This window comes from Asterias amurensis, chromosome 14 (genome assembly GCF_032118995.1).
Source record: "Asterias amurensis chromosome 14, ASM3211899v1".
Lineage (NCBI taxonomy): Eukaryota > Metazoa > Echinodermata > Asteroidea > Forcipulatida > Asteriidae > Asterias > Asterias amurensis.
The window spans coordinates 16,059,648-16,081,929 of NC_092661.1; the positions used below are offsets into that span (position 1 = coordinate 16,059,648).

A 22,282-nucleotide genomic window follows, 5' to 3' on the forward strand; every position below is an offset into this window, starting at 1 on the left:
CAACATGGAACTGGAAATGCCTAAGGATTGGGTATGATGCAAGCGGGCAATAGGAATTGAGGTCTGTAAAGCGAAAGGGTCATTGATATGTGAAGGTCCCGCCCCTTAGACAAATCCCCGAACATTCCCCCTCCCCCCCCCCCCCATCTCAAACCCTTGAACACACCCTTGATCCTCTCTACCATCGAGTAGTTTATGATTTAATGCAAGCTGTTTTTAGGGCGTGTTCACTCATGGGCATCAATCTGTCTTGAAAGATGGGGGGGGGGGGGGACATCGGTTGTCATAACAATTTTCGCCAGGGGTCCAGGACCCGCTTTAGGGCCCCAATGAAAGTTGAGGCCGTATATGCTCTCTGGTGCAATCTAGGATAATATGTTGGCATTTCAATGACGCACAATTTTGATTGAACGTGTAGTTGGGGAAGCCATTATTGAACATGTAGTTGGGGGAGCCATGTAACACCATTAATGTCACTGTCATGTCCTTGACGAATAAAATTCTGTACAATCCATTTGATACTGTTTTACACGTCATGTTATGTGCGTACATTCTACATTAGTATAAAAAAGTATGGAAAGTATAAAACAACTTTTAGTTCTTTAATTTTTGTTACAATAACTTGGGGTGGGGGTATGCTACCATTATTTTGTTTGTATTTATAAGCCCCCCCCCCAATCACCCTCCACCCTACCATACTGCAGCACACCTGTTTAGCAATAAGTGACCTAGTTTAGTTTTAATCTCTATAAATCCTGCTTTTTATCAAATAGGCCTATATCAATAAAGACAAATCTTTTCAGCCTTGGCTTTATTTTAAACAAAATCAAATCACAGAATGTTAAATACGCCCATTTGTGGAAGAGGTTTTGTCCTTGATCTGAAAAGGTTGATTGACTCGAATTTTAACTTGTTGAACTTCCTAAAAAGTTTCCTTGACGGGCATCCGGGTCTTTTGTAACTTCGAAATAGTCTGTCCGCTTGGAAGTCCCCTTCCGTTTGTTCAGATAAACGCATAGTGCGACTTGGAGACCAGACTGCCTGTCATGTGTGTTGAAATCAGTATTTTTATTTTTGACTCCTGCGCGAATGCTATGGTTATTTTGTTGGTCTTGAATGACGCAATTTTGAATGATTTCATTAAATGGTAGCCACCAAATTTAGTGTTAGCTTGCTGGCAGATACTCTGTGTATACGTTGGGGTGTGTTAGAGCTTTGGATATGGTGGCAGAATTGCAGTGAAGAAAGGTACAAAGTTGTCTTCATTCATTCAATGTTGTCTGTGATTCCGTGTTTTTATCACTCGCTATCGCGTATCTCGCGCTCACATCGTCACACACAGCGGGCAATCTGTGTGTTTGTTATCGGCGGGGCCCTGGTGGTGGGAGTAGACTCTGACATGTTAAACTCAATATAATGGAGGTAGTTTCTGTGTATCTACTCTGTCAGTATAAATAAGTGGTAATATATTGGGTTTTAAGATTCTTTCTTGACTGTTTCTGAGGGGGGGGGGGATTTATCATTAAAATTAAATTTTGTTTATCCGTCATCAAAAAACGTTCTTTTTTCTAATGTTTATTTGTGGCTAAAAGTACATTGGATAACTTTCCGTATGGCGCCACCACTTTTTCACTCATTTTTACAAAAAGGGATATGTCAATCAGGTAAATTAGATACTATATTATTTTATTTCGAATGAAAAAGTGGTGGCGCCATACGGAAACTTTTCCAGTACATTTTCTGTTTAATAATTAAAGGCAATGGACACTATTGGTAATTATTAAAAATAATTATTAGCATAAAACTTATATTGGTAACGAGTAATGGGGAGAGGTTGATGGTATAAAACATTGTGAGAAACGGCTCCCTCTGATTCTGAAGTCATGTTTTCGAGAAAGAAGTAATTTTCCACGAATTTGATTTCGAGACCTAAGATTTAAAACTTGAGGTCTCGAAATCAACCATATAAACGCAAACAACTTCTCGTGTGACTATGTTGTTTTCTTCTTTCATTATTATCTCGCAACTTTGATGATCGATTGAGCTCAACCTTCACAGGTTTGTTATTTTATGCATGATTGTTGAGATACACCAACTGTGGAGGCTATTCTTTGACAATTACCAATAGTGTCCACTGCCTTTAAAGCCATTGGACCCTTTCGGTAACCAGTGTTGTCCAAGGCCCACACTTTGTGCACCACAACTTCTGTATCAAATAACAAACCTGTGGAAATTTAGGCCCAATCGGTCATCGGAGTCGGGAGAAAACAACAGAAAAAACCACCCTTGTTTCCGTGCGTTTCGCCGTGTCATGACATGTGTTTAAAATAAATCTGTAATTCTCGTTAACGAGAATTTATATTGTTTTGCTGTTTTCTCAAAAAGTAAAGCATTTCATGGAATAATATTTCAAGAGAAGTCTTTCACCATTGCCTTCGGTAAACCCTGTAAGTTATTTGTAAATCTGTGAACTTTTAGTTTTTTTTCTGAACCGAAAGGGTCCAATGGCTTTAATAGAAGTTAGTCTTATAAAGTGCTTACCACAATTGTGAATCTCATCTTGTTCAAGTTTAAATTAGTCTATTTTTTTATATGCAACACAAAGAAAGTTTTTGAAACTGTTTTTCTTTCTTCTGTTGTTCATCAGCGATTCATGTACATGATGTAGCAAAGGTTGGACTCCTCCGTTGCATACAACGCGACAGTGGCACTGACTGTCATCCTACCAGGGCTAGTACATGTTGTAATTAACTACTGTCACCTGATTAGGTCTCCAATGTTGTTACTTTTTTGTTTAAAACTAAGCGTTTTTAGATGTCATTAATGAGTAACAATGTTTTTCAGTGACACTTATCGACCTACTTGGTTTCAACTTTCCACAAAATCCAGGTGACATTTGCGCAACACAAGTTTTTGTTATTCGTGACAAGGGAAAATATCTTGTCCAGAATCGTGACCACCACATCTAGCCATGGACCAACTTGGCCAGAGACTTGAAGTCGTTGACATTTCATCGTTACCAACATGGGGCCAAGAAGAGGAAGATGTGCCTCAGTACACCGTCGCTAAGGAGGATACCAGGACGTCAAGATTTCCTTTTGACACTTCTCTGAATGAGAAGATTTGTGTGTGGTAAGTAGAAGTCTGTACCGAGCCAATATGGCTCATCAGGTCGGTGTTTATATCCGGCTTCTTGGCAGTAAACGACATAATATTTCAGTTCCCCCGGACAGTAACTCCCCAGATTTCACCGGTACCCATTTGTACTCCTGGGTGGAGTGAAGCATTTATGATAAAGTGGGACTAATGAATCGATGCTAACTGGTCCAGACGGTCTTTTTTCTTTTTTACATCGTTTTTTTCAAAAACCCAGAATCACGTTAAAACTATGACAATAAAATGTTTGAAAAAATTTATGGTTTTTTCTTGTTTTGGGGTTGAACAAAGACAAATTGACTGCTCTGTTGGCAGAGCGCTGGCATAAACTCAAATTCTGCTCAAATCAATTTGTCTTTGTTCGACCATAAAGAGAGAAATATTTATGCAGTCAGTTCCCCTTTTGGTTTATTATTTGATTAGACTGTGTATGTATTTAAACCTTGGTTGAAGTTGTTTTTATTCGTTGTATATGTATTGCAGATATTTATTTATTACTAGTTAGTCAAATGGATTTTGGTACTTTTTGTATGACACAAAACACAAAAGACGTCCACAGATTTAAATTAAACTTACTTTACACAATTTATGGAGAAAGCTTCCCTTAGAATATTGCTTACTGAGGTGCTGTAGTTTGTACGAAATGAATAAAACAATGGCACAACAATTATTTTAGAATGTACATCGGATTAACGCGACTCTCCTGAAAACATTGCTCTGTGATTTTCCTTTTTCTTTTTTAATTGATGACTAATGGAGCTGAAAGTTATATTACATACATCTCCCTTCACATTGAGTAGGGGTTGATTTCGTTGCCAAACACTTAATCTACAAAAGGTATCAAAACCCTTTAAAGATACTGGACACTATTGGTAATTGTCAAAGATTAGTCTTCACAGTTGGTGTATCTCAATATATGCATAAATTAAGAAACCTGTGAAAATTTGAGTTCAATTGGTCGTCGAAGTTGCGAGATAATAATGAAAGAAAAAACACCCTTGTCACAGGAAGTTGTGTGCTTTCTGATGCTTGATTTCGAGACCTCTAATTCTAAACTTAGTTCTTGAAATCAAATTCGTGGAAAAATACTTCTTTCTCGAAAACTACGTTACTTCAGAGGGAGCTGTTTCTCACAATGTTTTATACTATCAACCTCTTCCCGGTACTTGTAATTAAGAAAGTTTTTTTTGATGATAATTATTTTGAGATATTACCAATAGTGTCCACTGCCTTTAAAGTGCTACATGTACATTTTATTTTCATTGTTGCAATTACCCGACTAATACCAAACATGGCTACCCATCACTTATTTTGGGTTAATTGTTCAACATTAATATTTTCTCTATTTCCAGGGAAGGTGACCCAACAGCTCTTAATGTCATGGGTCTTGTTCATCCAACAAGTGAACGTCTCAACGAAGCAAACCCTTTCTCAGAAAAAATCCATCAATTAGCCGGTCCAAATTTACAAAACGAATTACAGTTGAAGATAAAATGTAAGTGTAAGAAATAATGTGGGTTATTTTGTCATTTAGCCTTAAAGCAACATGACGTTTTGTATACCCGTGGGGGAAAATGGCACCTTCGGCTTTGCCTCGGGTGCCATTTTCCCCCGAGGGTGTACAAAACGCCATGGACCCCGTCACAGCGTGCAACAATTGTTTTGTAAATACCTCGTAACGTGATTATTTCTCTTCTCAAAGTTCTGTTGTCATCTTCAAACAAAACCATTCTTCACTGCAGCTTTTTCGTACTAAGCGCTGGAAAACAACCATCTTTGAATGATCAAGGTAATGTACACCAGGTTACAAAACTAAAGTTCCCCTCCGCGTGTAAGGCTCTCAACCAATCAAACTTACAATTTGTTACCAAGGTATAACAAAACTATTTGTTTGAACATTGACAGGTTGTAGAACAGGTGAAGCCAAGTTAAGTAAAGGCTACAACCTGCCAGCAAGATTCATTCTACACACCGTGGGCCCACGCTACAACGTCAGGTATCGCACAGCAGCGGAGAGCGCCCTCTATAACTGCTACCGAAATGTCCTAAACCTTGCCAGGTGAGTGGAGTCCGTTGGGAGTGATTTTGTTTGTTTGTTTGTTTTTGTTTTTTTGTTTTTTTGTTTAGATGATGTTCTCGTCAATGGAACTCAGCGAAGCTCCCACAAGGGGATATAATAATGAAGCTGGCAAAAGCCAATCTCTCTTATACAAACATTGGTTTAACGTTTGAAATTTAATTGATTTCCTGTATGGGACATAAAGCCGTTTGGTCCAATGCGTTGATTTACGCACGTAACAGAACCCAGTGCACTTATTGAAAAGAGAAGGGGGTTTACCCCCTGTGTTCATGGTTTGATTGTCTACAAACATGTATGGCAACACAGCCCAAACTGAAGAGAAAGACCTGTTTGTTCAAATACAAAACTAAATTTATACAAGCGGCCTTGGCAGGGTTTATTTGGTAAAGATTGAAGTTGCAATGTCATCATCTGTTAATTAGGGAATAACAGTGCGAGTACCCGGTCTTCACTACGTGGTAATGACCGGGTTGGTGGCTGGCGCTGTTAACGGACCGAGCCGGAGGCGAGGTCCGTTAACAGCGCCAGCCACCAACCAAGGTCATTACCACACAGTGAAGACCGGGTACGAACACTGTTATTCCCATTAATAAATACCTTTTTTAGCGAATTAAACGGCTAAAATTGTCCAAATTTTGTAACTTTTCTCTCGGCGGCACTTCCAGACAGGTTCAGGGGCCATATTCGAGCTTTTGATGGTTCCCATCTCTTTCGTGCGTTAATCACATTACTGATCTTTGAGACCAGTGACTCTTTGAAACAATAATCTGTTCAGCGCCTTCACTAGGGTCAAAGGAGGCAAATGATTGGACGATAGCTGTTCCTTGTGCATTAAAACGCGCGCACGAGCTCGGCGTCGTCAGTTTAAACGCGCACACATGTTACACGCGCGCACTCAAAATTGATATATTTTCAGCGCGCGTACGCGAAGTGCGCGAAGTTGCAATGAAACTAACAGGGATATAAATAAGCGTGAGATAAAGTGCAACGCGCAAGGTTTACACAATGTATGCTGATTTAGTGGCCACTTATTCGCTACTTTCCAAAGCCGGTCTTTATACCACCGTTAACACTCCCACACGTGACCGGGTTTTGACCAATCAGAGACTTGAAACCATCCAAGGTATTTATTAATACAATTTTAAATTTTGATGTGTTTGTAGTCACTGGGCACCTCTGAAAAAAAAAAGTGTTTGACTGAGAGGTTTCCCCAGGGTAAATAAGAAATAGATACAAATCTGTCATGTGACACTCCTCATGTGACTTCCCTATTCACTGTCATGTGATATGCAATGCGTGCAGTGCAGGGTTTCGCAGCACTTCCTGATTTGAATGGAAGTCTACAACTTCCTGCTGGCCGTATTTCTGAAGAAGGTGGAAAACCAAAAAATAGCAGCAAAGCTTTTGACTTGTTGATTTATACACTGTATGGCATTATGGAGAGGGAAGTCGGCGACTAAAATAATGTTTAGTTAAAATAATATTTGATTTATATAGTGACTAATATTAAGTTATCTCTAGGCACTTAACAAAGTAGATCAGTTAGGCCTAAATGGCCTTTCATGTTAAATTATTTACAATTAACTGAATGATCTTATTCTAAGATTAAGACACAAACAAGGTATTAAATGCTGTTCATACAGATATTAAAGGCAGTGGACACTATTGGTAACTGGTAATTGAAAATTTGAGCTCAATTGGTCGTCGAAGTTGCGAGATATGAATGAAATTAAAAAAACACCCTTATTGGCAAATTTGTGTGCGTCCAGATAGGAATAAAAGACTTTTGGCTTGAAGTCTTCTATAATTTTAGTGAGAAATTCCCTCTTTCTCAAAATCTATGCTACATGTACTTTAATAGAGGGAGCCATTTCTCACAATGTTTTATACTATCAACAGCTCTCCAATGCTCGTTACCAAGTCAATTTTAAAGTTAATATTTGTTTTGAGTATTTACCGATCGTGTACGTTCCCTTTAAAGGGGCTGTGTTGCCGTGATCAAAGTAGGCCTGTGGCTGAAAATAGAATTTTTCACCATGCGCTCGCTCCCTCTCTACATATCTATGCAGAGAGCATTTGTGCAGTAGCTGGGTGTGAGTTAATCTTTTCATGTACAGCCAGGGAGACCTGACAACACAGGCTCTATTTATGTTCCAGTTACGTGCATATAAAGTTTGGTAGTAATTGTTTTTTACCCTTACACTGATGTGTATTAAAGCCATTGGACCCTTTCGGTACAGAAAAAAAAAAGTTCACAGATTTACAAATAACTTGCAGGGTTTACAGAAGGTAGTGGTGAAAGACTTCTCTTAAAATATTATCTCATGAAATGCTTTACTTTTTGAGAAAACAGTAAAACAATATCAATTCTCGATATTGAAAATTACAGATTTTATTTTAAACACATGTCATGACACGGCGAAACGTGCGTGTTATTTTCTCCTGACTCCGATGACCGATTGAGCCTAAATTTTCACAGGTTCGTTATTTGATATGTTAGTTGTGATACACGAAGTGTTGGCCTTGGACAATATTGTTTACCAAAAGGGTCCAATGGCTCTAAGTACTGTATAGTCAGTGCTGTACCGAGTTTTGTGAAAAAAACAAAACCACAAGCAAATCATTCGAGTGGGATTCGAACCTATGACCTTTGCATTGCTCAAAAACATTAAACAAATAAATTGATTTTTGTTGATTTCAGAGAGCATGAGATTCGTACGCTCGCCGTCTGTGCCATTAATTCAGTCAAGAGAGGGTATCCACCAGAAGAAGCTGCCCACATTGCAATCAGTAAGTCACCCAGGGTGCCATAAAACCAGAGTTTAACAAATGTATACCTTCCCTTTAAAGGGACATGTTGCCTTGGATCGGCAGAATATAATGATCCACACAAATATGCCTCAAAATTGTGCGGTTTTCTTTATACGTCATGAACTAGCACGGCACTCTAATTTGTGGATTTAAATTTTTGACTCCTCAAAATGACCGATTGAGTTAGTTCACAAAGTAGAATTACTATAGAGTAATACAATGGTTTTCTCCTATATGCAGCTCATTTTGTTAACAAAGGTCGCGTGATCTGTACGTGGTCATGTGCATTATCTTACAATAACTTTGTGTGTTATTTGTGTGTTATTTGTGTTAGATCTTCCTAAACTCAAACTCAAATAATATGTGTATAAAGATGATTTGTATTTTTTGAATCTCAGGAACCATCAGAAGATTTCTTGAGAAATACGGGAATACAATTGAAAGAATAGTGTTTGTCATACGAGGAATAAATGAGGTAATTGTAGTAGTCTTTATAAAGGCAGGGTATTCAAAATAATTTTTGCCATAAAAACTAACTTGGCAATGAGCAATGGAGAGATGTTGATAGTTTAAAACATTATGAGAAACAGTTCCCTCTGAAGTAATGTAGTGTTTGAGTAAGAAGTAATTTCTCACCAAAATATTTGAATCAATTTCGAGACCTCAGCTGAGGTCTCATAATCAAGACTCTGAAAGCACACAATTTTGTGTGGCAAGGGTGTTTTTTCTTCCATTATTATCTCGCAACTTTGACGACCAATTGAGTTCAAATTTTTACAGATTGTTTATTTTGCGCATATGTTGAGGTACACTAAGTGAGAAGACTGGTCTTCTGAACCACCCTAACTCACTAATGGATTATCACTACATGGTGTTACCGCAAACCTTTCTTTATCGTATTTCCACCAGGCAAAGTTTCAAATCCTACTAAATGTAACTCTAAGCTATTGAAAAAAAGAGTAGAAAAAAATTGACTCGCGTGATGGGCTAGTGAAGGAAGAGTTTTGGCTCACCCGACGCTGTTTTTCCTCACATTTGGCGACTGCTAATTTCAAATCCTGTGTGACCTGTTACAGGCCTGTATGCTTTGTTTTTGAAAGGGCAAGGGCACCAAGGCATTTTCTTTTTGGTAAAGGGCTTCCTATAATGAAATTGCAAATTCGTACTGGAGCATTTTAAGGGCACCAAAGCAATGACGGAGAGACATGGAGGCAATCGCCTCGTTGCCTCCGTGAATTATCAGGCAGTTCCATGGCCTTCATCTATCAGACCTGCTACGCTATTGTTGAACGTGTTTTTCTAATTCGCATTTTTTGATTTTTTTTTTTAAGGATTGTTATCATGATCTGTTACGGCTTTACTTCCCACGGAATAAAGATGAGGAGTTATGGGCCTTAGACCTACTCCCAGCTAACGTCGGTAACGATGACGGGGAGCCAGTCAACCCGGAACGAAAGATAAGGATAACCAAGGACCCTATCAACAAAGAAATAAGTGGGTACCAATGAGACAGTCATTTGTCTGAAAGAAAAATTGTTTGATAAATGTGTTATTTGTATAATGTATATCAAATAATATTATCGTCTGCTCAGGAGTGAAAGGTTATTAAAGGGAAGGTACACATTTGGTAGTTACTCAAAACCAATATTAACTGAAAAACTGACTTGGTAAAAACTGACTGGGTAAAACTGACTGGCATTGGAGAGCTGTTAATAGTATAAAACATGTGGGAAATGCCTCCCTCTGAAGTAGCTTAGTTTTTGAGAAAGAGGTAATTTCTCACTAAAAGCTAGAAGTCTTTTGTTCTTATCTGAAAACACACAAATTCGTCCAACAAGGGTGGTTTTTCTTTCATCATTTCCTCGCAACTTCGATAACCAATTGAGCCCAAATTTTCACAGGTTTGTTATTTTTTGGTTATAATGGGATACACCAAGTGAGAAGACTGGTCTTTGACATTTACCAAACGTGTACCTTCCCTTTAAGGTAATTTAAAACGCTTGCCTCTCACTAATGTGGCCATGGTTTGGTAAACGGTTAAGACCATAATGTGAGTAGAGTTGTGTGATTGTTCCCTCCTGTGCCATGATGTTTTTTTCTCTGGGGAAAATCAAACACTTTTGGTCTCCGGCTCTGCTTTGTGGTCATATACATGGGTTAATGTGACTGGCTTTTCATTCATAAATGTGCTATTTTTTTTTACTGTTATGTTACCCCCGTGACTGGCTTTTCATTCATAAATGTGCTATTTTTCTTTTTTTTTCTTCTGTTATGTTACCCCCGTGACTGGCTTTTCATTCATAACTGTGTTGGTTTTTTGACTGTTATGTTCCCCCCCCCCCCCCTGTCTGCTTTTTATTTTGTCTCCTTTGTTTTCCTGAAGAAGATCAGAGCATACTGATAGAAAAATTGCACTACTCAAAAGTGATTACCGCAAACCTCACTTAACCATACTCCCACTATGCTTCAAATCCTTCATAATTAGCCTTCATAATTTGTGCTGTGTTTATTATATTGTTATATCCCCACCCTTGTTAAAGCCATTGGACCCTTTCGGTAAACAGTGTTGTCCAAGGCCCACACTTTGTGTACCACAACTTCTATATCAAATAACAAACCTGTGAAAATTTAGGCTCAATCGGTCATCGGAGTCGGGAGAAAACAATGGAAAACCCCACCCTTGTTTCCTCGCGTTTCGCCGTGTCATGACATGTGTTTAAAATAAATCCGTAATTCTCGTTAACGAGAATTTATATTGTTTTGCTGTTTTCTCAAAAAGTAAAGCATTTCATAGAATAATATTTCAAGAGAAGTCTTTCACCATTGCCTTCTGTAAACCCTGTAAGTTATTTGTAAATCTGTGAACTTTTATTTTTTTTCTGAACCGAAAGGGTCCAATGGCTTTAAGGGTGTCTAGGTAAAGGTAAAGGTAAAAGTTTAAAAAAGAAACAATTCTTTGCATCTGTATTGGATCTGTATTCCTTTGGTTTGTTTGTATTTTGATATAATCGTTTAGGAATTGTTGTTGTAATTTGCGCCCTCAAACATCCTCTGATGTAGAGGGCGCTTTAGTAATACAATCAGTTATGTAATAATTTTTATTTTTTATTTTGTCATCTTCTTTGTCCTGAAGATGATCAGAGCATATACTGATAGAATTGTTGCAGAACCAACACTACTCAAAAGAAATTAACACATGCTGTTACCACAAACCTCACCTAACTATACTCCCACTATACTTCAAATCCTACTCTAATAGCCTCTCGAATTATTATTAGCATTCAATGACAACCTGTTTTTATTATTTTTTTTCCAGCAAATGGGACTAATTCTGACGAGGATCTTGATGTTGACGAGCCAGATATTGGAAACCATTCCTTTACTTCGATGCAGGCCGATCCAGACAAGATGAAAAGAGAAGTCCTCGCCAAACCGTCCAGACTAACGGCCGATGAAGAGCAGAAGAAAAGGTGAGTTTGTGCTGCTCAATTAACCAATTGCGTGTCAGATTTGAATATTGTCTGGTACAGTGGCGTGCTTGATCATATAAGTTACCACTAAAATTTGAATTCCTCAGACTATAGAGACAGTTGCTTTGTCACATGATAAGGGGCAAGCTTTTGCGTCATTACGTAAGAGACAGTGAACACAATTCTGAGTGAATGTGTATGGCACAATGGTAGCATGGTTTGTGACAAAAGCTTGCCCCCCAACCATTTGACATAGCAACTGTCTCGAGAGTCTGAGGAATTTAAATGTAAGCGATAACTTGTGACTAGGTCGCCGACCAGACTCAAGTACGCGCTAATCCTTCAATCAGATTCGCAGAATGGAGTGGTGGTAAAAACCTATATTGCACGGCTAATATCACTACCATGCGTCTTGTGTGTTCTATGTCACGCGCCAAGTTTGCTTGAAGATAAATACGCTATCACACGCGCGCTTGTGGAAATACGGAAAATATAGCGCGTACGGCCGAGTTGGATATGGGACGCAGAAGCGCTATATTTTTCCGTATTCCACTCGCGCTTGTGTGATAACTTATATTATTCAAATCTAAATCGCACATGGCTTATTATTAGGAATTCGGAGTCAACATTGTTTGAAAATTAACTCATGTGCTACCAAAGTGGTCTTGTAGCATGCACTGCAGTTGGCTGCCTCCATTTGCCTGTAAAAGTTGCCTCGTGTGACAAGACCCTAAGGGAAGCCACTGATCTTTGTGTCTTGTGACTCCATGTTTGCAGGTATGAAAAGTTCTTAAAGAGGGCCAAGACGGAGGACTTATCCGATATCGCTGCCCACCGCTGCATCTACCAGTCGGGAGTGGATATCTACGGCAGACCCATCGTGGTGTTTGTGGCCAGGAACTTCCCAGCTACCCTCGTAGATCTGGAAAAGGTACGTAATTATGACTATATATGGGCCCTGTGGTCGTGATAAAAGTGGGCCTGTGGCTGTATTGAGAATTATGAACTCTCAACCAGTTACAGCGCATGTGCTCTCTCCATAGATTGATACAGAGGGAGAGTGTAACTTGAAGAAGCAAAATCAGTGGTTTATTTGTAGGGTTGAGAAACACTCAAAGAGCCAGCCGGACCACTAAAGCTCGGTTCATACTTCCTGCGAATGCGAATGCGATTTGAATGTTGACGTCACAAATTCGCAACGAAAAATTCGCAGCAGTTCAACTCTGTTCAACTCACCTGGAATATCGCTGCGAAAGGAGGGTTGTGACGTCAAATTCACGTCAAATTCGCTTCGCATTCGCATGAAGTATGAACCAGGATTTCGACTCGTTCCCTGTTGGTTTAAACCTTTAGAGACCATTCATTTCTGTGTAATCATCACAAAACGCCCAGAGATTGCGTACATTGTCTGTAAAAATGTCAACAGAAATAGCATTAAACAGAAAATTTAGTTTTGTGTTTAGAAATTGGGATATTATGTTAACATACTACTACTCTATGATACTACATAGGAAAATTTCATATCCAGAAATGACTTTTACTTGACCTCTAATGTGAATGGAAGTAGTTAAAACCTTGTGGCCATCTGTGGCCGCTATGGGCATTTTGGTACAAGCGGTTTTAACGGCTATGGTCTGTTAAACGTTAACAGCCATTTTTTTAACTTTCCTTTATCCTACCCCTACCTTTACATTTGATTCATCCTGTCTGTATTCATGAATTAAAATGTATTGATATGTAACCATTTTCTATGCTTGTTGTGTTACATTAATGTTTGTCTATTTACTTGAGGCTTGTCTTCACAGAACAACAAATACAGTCAAATTTTGATTGTTCTTCGTCTATTTATGATGTGTATTTTGTTTAATGCCACCCTTTATCAAAACTATCGTCATTTTTTGTAGTCACTCTGCTATTCTTCTGTTTTTAAAATTTACATTGTTCAATCCATTTTAATCTTTTTAAATTGTATTTTTGTCATTGTCGTTGTATGATTGTTTATCCAGATTATAAAAAGTGATATTTCAGTTTAACAATCATTGCTTGCTTTTTCATAATTACTAACAGGTTGAATGTGTTTCAGACTTGTAAGTCCTATTGTTATAATTGAGTTTCTTGTTTTTAAATTTTTCCATACAACTATACCTGCTTAGTTTTTGACGAGTGCCTTTTGTACAGGCCCCCCCCCCCCCAGAGCCTGTCAATAATTGTTACCAATGCGCTACATATATCAGTTTTGGTATTACTATTATTGTTATTATTATTACCATTCATGTTTTCTACCAATAAATGTAAATTTGGTTGTGCCGGGATTAAAAAAACTACTTTATTATTTCTCACGTCAGGCGTTTCTCTATTTCATCTCCGTTCTGGATCCGATCGTCAACCAGGATTTCGTCGTCATCTACTTCCACACGATGAGTTCGTCCAAGAACCAGCCTGAGCTGAAGTGGCTGAGGCAAGTCTACCACGCCGTCGATAAGCGATACCGAAAATTCCTCCGAGCCTTCTATATTGTGCATCCAACGTTCTGGTCCAGGGTAAGGTTGTCCAGAGTAAAGCCCAGTTTGAATGCAAAGCGAAATTTACGTCACAAATTTGCAATGAACAATTCACAAGAGTTGAGCTGTGCAAGTTTGAACTCTTGACCTCTTGCAAGGTGCGAGTTGAACTCTTGCAAAACATTCACAGCTAGTGTCACGGTGTTGTTTATAATGTTGCCCCCCTTTACAGCAAGTGTCATTGTGTTCTTAATTATATTGCCCAGTTTACAGTTGGTGTTTACAGTTAGTGTCATGATGTTCTTTATTATATTGCTCCCCTTTACACTTAGTGTAATGGTGTTCTTTATTCCATTGCCCCCCTTTACAGCTGGTGTCGGGGTGTTCTTTGTTATATTGCACCCCCTTCACAGCTAGTGTAATCATGGTGTTCTTTATTCCATTGCCCCCCTTTACAGTTAGTGTCATGGTACTTCACCACATTCACAGCGTCCAGTATAAAGGACAAAGTGAAAAGCCTGAAAGGTGTGCATTTTCTCTACAACACCATCCATCCAGATCAGCTGGACATCCCTCCATTCGTCCTGGACTATGACATGCAGGTAAGCTAGCCACGTTAGTTTTATTTATTTCTCATCAAATATGACATTTCAGACAGAAATATTCCAAGGAATGTTTTCTACTACAGTTGTATCAGTGTATATTTGGTTTGTGATAACACGATGTCATGTGTGTATCTACTTGCCAGGTAGAGTTAGTTCTTAGAGAACTGTCTTGCTTCATTCTACTACCGCGGAGTAGATGTTCGGGGGTTCGGGAGACTTCTCAGTTCTGAAAAGAGTTGTCCTGCTTTTTAACTATTACCCAGGCGGATGGTATAGAAAATAGGCTGGGACTAGTCTCCTGACTATGACTAGAGCATGCTAGTTGAAACTTTGAGACTAATTTAAGAACTGACTCCGCGGTAGTACAGTTAATTACGATCCTATAAGCTAAATTAGTAGTCCCAGCCTATTTTCTATACCATCCGCCTGGGTTATAGCTAAAAAGCAGGACAGTTCTTTTCAGAACTGAGAAGTCTCCCAAACCCCCGAACATCTACTCCGCGGTAGTAGAATAAAGCAAGACAGCTCTCTAAGAACAAACTCTACCTGGCAAGTAGATACACACATGGTATTACCGCAAACCAAATATACATTGATACCTCACCATGCAATGCCTCGAATCCTATATATAGGATTGTATCATCATCATTAGAGTGGTAAGTTTTATGTAAATCTGCGATTTATTTTCTTCTTACCAATTTTTTTATGTTCCTTTAACGAACCCTCAGGTCAATGGTAACAGTTACTTCAATCCAGAGGAAGGGTCAGAGGTCGAGGGCTTGTGATTCAACCGTTTCTACGACGACAGAAATGTAAGGTGAGACAACCAAATCAATGCAATGATGATGTCATCAAGGAATCCTGTATGTGCCTAGCCTCTAGAGGGCGCCCTTCACCCAAATGGAAAATGCTACTTTGACTTTGTGCAGGGCCATATTTTATACTGCTGTTTTGGCAGACAATTTTGCCCCCCGATTTTACGTTGAGCAACAATTAACAGGATACCAGTCACAGATGGTGCTTGTGACATGGTACTTTAACTAATAACCTTATTCTCGTAAGCATGATATTTTTTGCTTAGCTACTTTATTTTGCTTGAGCAGTTCTATGAAATAGTGTAATAAGCTTATGAACCCAAAAGGAGCCGGTAATTAAACCTGTATCACAGATATTTAAATAATGGAATTCTTATCTGGTTATCGCTCTGGTTTTACATGTAAAATCATCTGCTGCAACAATGTTTATTGCAAGTGAACTTATTTAATAATTTACAAATCTAAAAATTAATATATTTAATAGGAATGGTGGTGGCAACATCAGATTAACAAAATGGAGAGTAGGTTTTTGAAACTTGTTATTATAAGAAAGCAATCTAGAAAGTATAAAGTTACTTTGTAAATACCTTTCTTTCTTTTTCTTTTTTTTTTGGGGGGGGGCTTCACAGTGTTGAAGGCCCCCTATGCATTTGGACTAGAACATTTTAAAACTGGCAGAATTTAACAGCATTTTGTACAAAATGAAAACAATGTGTCGAATTGTATATAAATGTAAAAAACCTTCTATTTAAAACAGATCCAGAAATTTACAAAAGAACTCCGCGAGAGGTTTAGTGCAGGCCGATACTTAAAAGTGTTTTTTATTAGTATTAGTTTTTGATCATTTGCCCTCAAGAACATCTTCTTGAGAATTTCGCCTTGAAAGGGAAATTATGCCTTTGCTCTTTGGAAGTGTTCAATTTTGTTAATCCTATAGAAATAGAGATAGTATACAATAAAACTAACCTGTTATTATATTCCATTTCAAAAGGTGGCTATGTCTTTGAGATATCGCCGAAAAATCCAGAATGATTTTACCCACGTAGGAAGAAAAGTCAGAGAAATCTTTGTGACAGTAACTTTTCTCAGATTCAAATTTTTGGGAATAATAAAAACTTATATTTTTCCATAACCACATTAGTGACATTGCTTCAAAGTGCTATGGTTCCCAAAACACTTAATACTAATCGCAATCTGCTGTTCTTCTAACCAAGTAAGTTTTCACTGCTGTTAATTATAAGAGGGATAACCAAAGTTTATCTTCCCTTTAAAGACACTGGACTCACTCTGTTGGAAATTGTCAAAGACCAGTCTTCTCACTTGGTGTAACTCATGAATGCATAAAATAACAAACCTGTGAAAATTTGAGCTCAATTGGTCGTCGAAGTTGCGAGATAATAATGAAAGACAAAACAGCCTTGTCACACGAAGTTGTGTGCTTTCAGATGCTTGATTTCGAGACCTCAAAATCTAATTCTGAGGTCTCGAAATCAAATTCGTGGAAAATTACTTCTCGAAATCTACAATATTACTTCAGAGGGAGCCTTTTCTCTCAATGTTTTATACCATCAAGAGCTCCCCATTACTCGTTACCAAGTAAGGTTTTATGCTAATAATTATTTTGAGTAATTACCAATAGTGTCCACTGCCTTTAAACAACATGTGATATCGGCATTGATTCCCGGTAACTTGTTTGCCTTAGATTACCTAGATTATTGTATCTTCGCATGTTGATCTTGAGGCTTGAAACAAAACTGTCACCTGTTTTTTGTTTTGTTTTATATGTTTTGTATTTTCCTGTATCATTTGATGCACGAAGTATTAATTTAGATGCTGTTACTATGCATTTGTTATTTTGTAAGAGAATATAAAATATGCGAGGATCGCCTGTATCATGAAGTAAAAATGTATTTCATATTTCTTTGAAGCACCAGCCCTCATATTGTTAAAAAAAAATACAATTAAAACAAACGTATGTTTTTACTAGATATTTCAAAGATTCAATCAATTTCTACTTCAAAATATAATTAACAAATTCATAGCTTTCACTTGGTGTACAATAAATGTTTTGATAAAACCAAAAAGTCATAGTTTTGTATTCTGTCCTATATTGGCATGAACAAAAAATTGACATGCAAAAATGATGGTGTACATATGACTGATAATAAAAATAATAATATCAAAGTCTTATATAGCGCACGTATCTACCAAACAAGGTACTCAAGGCAGTTAGTATACACAAATTTTCAGAAAGATAGGTTATTGCAGTGATGAATTCTGAGACCCAACTATTTAGCACCTTATAATGGTTTACAAGGTGCTACGGCGCATTCAGCAGCCACAGCCAGGAACACCGGGGTGAACCCCTTTCTTTTCGATAAGTGCACTGGGTTCTTTTACATGCGTTATACAACACATGGGACCTACGGCTTTACATCCCATTCGAAAGACGAAGCAATGGTTACATGTAAGTGTCACGGCTGGGGATGTGGACATATGACTGATGAAGGATCTGTTAATATCTGAGAAGCTAAACCCAGTAACAAGATTTGTTTTTGAATCTAGAGCTTGCCCAACTTTTGACATGTTCCCTTAATCGTCCCTGTTTTGTACGTATGACCTTAAAATGACCTTTGTGAAAGTTCAAGCAGTGCCCTAGATTACTTGAACTTGTGTATGCCTTGACTGTAGCCCTTGTTTGTAGAAATTATGTTTGCCATTTCTTTAAAAAGTAGTAATGGCAGCTTCAAACTAACAGCATTTCCTGGCCTGGAATTTCATCTTTGAGAGGGCAAGGCGTTTTCATTTTTGCAAAGGGCACTTCCATTGAGAAATCTAAATGTCTGTAAACCTTTGAAGGGGCAACAAGGCCAATACCAGGGGAACAGGGACATTGCTTCATGGTAATTCAAGGCCTTTGTGACACATATATAACACAGGGCAATGTAGGAGTTACTAATGACATGGCACAATTTCATATAGCTGCTAAGCACAAAACTTTGCTTAGCAAGAAATTTCTTCCTTGATAAAAACAGGATTACCAATCAAATTTTCATTTGTTGCATATTGTTTTTTACTAGTATTCGGCTGTTGTTTGCTTATCCGGAAAATCACGTGCACATTTGGTTGGTAATCCTGTTTTTATCAAGGCAAAATGTCATGTTAAGCAAATTGTTGTGCTTAGCAGCTCTATGAAATGGGCCCCTGTGCCAACAGAAACATGACATCAGCCATTAATTACGAAATATTTTGCTTATAATTTTATACTTTTCTGATAGCTTTTCAGTTTATATAATCGATTTTGACAGTTACACAGAAACTATGGCTACAAAACTTGTAAATTTGTTTTAATTACAATGGACTTTTTGTATGTAATGTTTTCTCAACTTGATTTCACTCTTGGAATGTTTCAAAACTGGATGAAAACTCGATAACAATATTAATGTTTGGTTCTGATTGCCTTTCTGCTGTTTAGTTCTGAAAGCTCCCGTTTAGATTGAACCCTTTTTTATAACAGTTAATTTAACATGTGAGAACGGTTCCCAGTTAATTTTTAATCATTATTTTTGTGTAGTTGTACATATATAATATTTCTAGATAGTTAATCAAAAGAAGCAATATTTTCAGATTAATAAATTCAGAATTTCCTAGTTTAATTACTAAAGCTTTTCATTTATTTCTGCTAAGCAGTTGAATTTGTTGTTGTGTGTACTTAAAGGCAGTGGACACTATTGGTAAATATTCAAAACAATTATTAGCATACAACCGTAACGAGTAATGGGGAGAAGTTGATAGTGTAAAACATTGTGAGAAACGGCTCCCTCTGAAGTAAAGTAGTTTCGAGAAACAAGTAATTTTCCACGAATTTGATTTCGAGACCTCAGATTTAGAATTTGAGGACTCGCAGGTTTGTTATTATTTGTATGCATATGTTGAGATACCCAAAGTGAGAAGACTGGTCTCTGAAAATTACCAATAATGTCCAGTGTCTTTAAATTTGCTTATCATTATTGAGTCACTATAAACAGAAAGTCAACACCTTGTTTCAAGAATATAAGCCATATGGATTGTTACAAACATTTTCTAGCATTGCAGTATACCATTCTTTCATGGTCTTGACACTATTTGGCCTATCCTCAAAATAGTATATGAACTCAATGCGCTACCAGAGTTTGGGCTTGAAGCCTGACTTTGGCTTGAAGCTTTGGGCACGTAGCAGCTTGGAATCTTGGGTCGGGCGAGCTTGGATGCTAAGTCTTGGGCTCTGTGCTTATAGCTAGGATTCTGGCACTTGGGCTTAGTTCTGAGTTTGTGCTCTGAGCTAAATCTGGGACTCTGGGCGCGGAGCTTGGATTCTGGGTGTGTACTACTGTTTGGTCTTGGGCTATGTGGTTTGAGTTTGGATGCTGGGCTCGTGTTTGTCATTTGACTATGTGGTTTGAGTTTGGATGCTGGTGCTCGTGTGTGTCCTCGAGTTTGAGCTTGGATGCTGGGCTTGTGCTCGTGTTTGTCCTTGGGTTATGTTTGAGTTTAGATGCTGGGCCGGCATGGAGCTTGGATGCTACGCTCGGAGCTTGTGCCCTGGGCTTAATCTCGGGTTCTGGACATGAACATTGATTATGACCTATTGGGCTTGTACTCTGGGCTAGGATAGCGTAAAGGCTGTATGTGGGTTCGGGCTTTGGTCCTGGGTCTTTAGGCCGTGTCCGAAACGGCGACTTCGTCTACAGCTACGGCTAGATCGCGCGCGTCTGCTATTCTTCAACCCTAGTAGACGCACTGATCTAGACGTAGCTGTAGCCGAAGTCGTCGTTTCGGACACGGCCTTAGTTTTGAAGCCGAACAAGAGTTATAAGACATTAACATTATCAAGTTGTCAAGTTGTCAAGTTGCTATGCTGTGGTTTACATGTAACTATTGCCCTTCAAGATACGGCTGTTTGAAAAGGGCTTCAGACGGAAGAACGGAGCTTGAAGCCGGTGTGGCGGTTTCAGTCTTCCGCCGTGTTCAGTTTTCCGGGTGACGTAGTCGGTCATATCTGCACGTTGTTCGAACGGTTTTACCTTTCCGGCGTGTTCAGTTTTCCGGGTGACCTCTCAGATACCGCCGCGAGTACCCTGGCGAGTAATATAGTTCTCTCAGCAGTGACCCCACATTGTTTATATTACGATTCTTTTCTGTGTAGTCACATAATCTCTTGTCCTATCTTTACATGTATTCATGGGAACAACTTCAGGCAGGTCACACTCTGCTTGCATAAAAAAACAACTCATACGATCCACGCGTTTGCCGCTAGTTGCACTCGACTCGTGGACGCCGCCATGACAGCTACCGGAGGGTAACGGACGACTCAATACGGCACTAAAAATGGACTACTTTCGCTTGCTGTGCGCAGGCATCGCATGACGCAATGCTACCGTATTTGGTCATTCGGAAAACTGAACACAGCGGAAAGTTGAAACCGCCACACCGGAGCCGAAGCAGTGAATTCGAAAAGGCCTACGTCATGTTTACTTGGACTCGGATTTACCCAGAAACCTTTGACCATGCGAATTGGAACATGCATACGGGCTCTTCTCATTTGTTTTTTTCTTCTTCTTTTTTTCGTTTCGTTTCCCATTTGGATAGCAGCCAATCCAGATTAATGCAATTTATTTCAATGTTCACTGACAGCAATCACAAGATATCAAAGGTTCGCCGCTATAACCTGGAAGCTTTCAGTGTCAAAATTGATGACAGTAAACACAAAATCGAGTTTGTTTTTGTTTGTTTTGTCGATAGGAATCATTTGAGATTTGGATTATTATGTCAACAACTCACTGTTTTTTGTTTCGCTTCTGGATTCTATAAAGTGACATTATTTAACAGAGTTATCTGTTCTGAGATAAAGCTCCCCAGATTAGTTATTTAATTACCATTGTTCCTGCATGGTCCAATGACCTTTGGACTTGTACTTGCCATACATAAAGAATCTGTTTACTGTTTTGGGGGATTTTTTTTTTATTATGACATAGTTGGTGTGTTTTTTGTATTGCACATATTGCACGTAGGCCTAATATACTGTGTATTTTGACAGAAATGATGTATCATAACCTTTCGGTCTCTGGGGGATGGCGGCACTAAAATAAGATTTTGTTTTTGAGCAAAATCGCTCTTGGCATTTCGAGTAAAATTCGTCAAAAGGGGAGAGGTTGAAATATGATGAATGAAAGTGAAACAAAAACTGAACCAGCTATACCAGTCTTGCCTACAACCTTTTTCTGATTTCTTCTCAAGCGTGCCTGAACGTCACTCAGATGAATAGAGGGCCCCATAGGCTTTGAGTACTGCCATGACTGTTATTTTCACTCCAAAAGAGTATCTATTTGTAAACAGCTGAGAGGTACCATGGTCTAGGATAGGGGTGGGTAAGGAAACCGAAGCCCGTCAATACAAACAGCCGAAGCAGATTTCAAAACATATTGAGAAAAAAAAAACTATAATTTTTTTGAATTTTATGTTAAAAAGAAATAATATTATTAGTGTTGCCCCAAAATTTGAGTCGGGGTATTCAGGGATTGTTCTTCTATTATGTGGACATTATTCGCTCCGGATTTTCAGCGATATCTCAAATAACGCGACCACCTTTTGAAACAAGATTTTACAGGTTAGTTTAAAGGAACACGTTGCCTTGGATTGGTCGAGTTGGTCTTTGAAAAGCGTTTGTAACCGTTTTTTTTATAAAATGCAGTTGATTAGAAAGATGTTGTAAAAGTAGAACACAATGATCCACACAAACATGCCTCGAAATTGCACGGTTTTCCTTTTACCTCGTCGACTAACACGGTCGGCCATTTATGGGAGT

The 22,282-nt window shown here is 38.5% G+C and overlaps 1 protein-coding gene across 3 annotated transcripts; it reads left to right on the forward strand.

Moving 5' to 3' along the window:
- The first annotated feature begins 1,087 nt into the window (after positions 1-1,087).
- Positions 1,088-19,488, forward strand: LOC139947582 (protein GDAP2 homolog). Of its 3 annotated transcripts, XM_071945528.1 has the most exons (13): positions 1,088-1,248; positions 2,890-3,132; positions 4,509-4,651; positions 5,062-5,215; positions 7,938-8,026; positions 8,446-8,522; positions 9,379-9,541; positions 11,364-11,517; positions 12,295-12,448; positions 13,863-14,057; positions 14,477-14,620; positions 15,352-15,440; positions 16,712-19,487. In XM_071945528.1, exons 2-12 carry the CDS (start codon positions 2,972-2,974, stop codon positions 15,406-15,408), a joined length of 1,491 nt encoding a protein of 496 aa, XP_071801629.1. In that variant the 5' UTR covers positions 1,088-1,248; positions 2,890-2,971; the 3' UTR covers positions 15,409-15,440; positions 16,712-19,487. The 3 variants fall into 3 exon arrangements, with proteins under 3 accessions (XP_071801629.1, XP_071801628.1, XP_071801627.1); XM_071945527.1 differs by having other exon boundaries at positions 2,845-3,132; positions 15,352-19,488; XM_071945526.1 differs by having other exon boundaries at positions 15,352-19,488.
- Positions 19,489-22,282: the final 2,794 nt, after the last annotated feature.

Coding starts and splice junctions, on each gene's coding strand:
- LOC139947582 (XM_071945527.1), top strand. CDS start 2,972: ATGGACCAACTTGGCCAGAGACTTGAAGTCGTTGACATTTCATCGTTA. Junction 5,216..7,937: donor AATGTCCTAAACCTTGCCAG/GTGAGTGGAGTC, acceptor TGTTGATTTCAG/AGAGCATGAGATTCGTACGC. Junction 8,523..9,378: donor TCATACGAGGAATAAATGAG/GTAATTGTAGTA, acceptor TTTTTTTTTAAG/GATTGTTATCATGATCTGTT.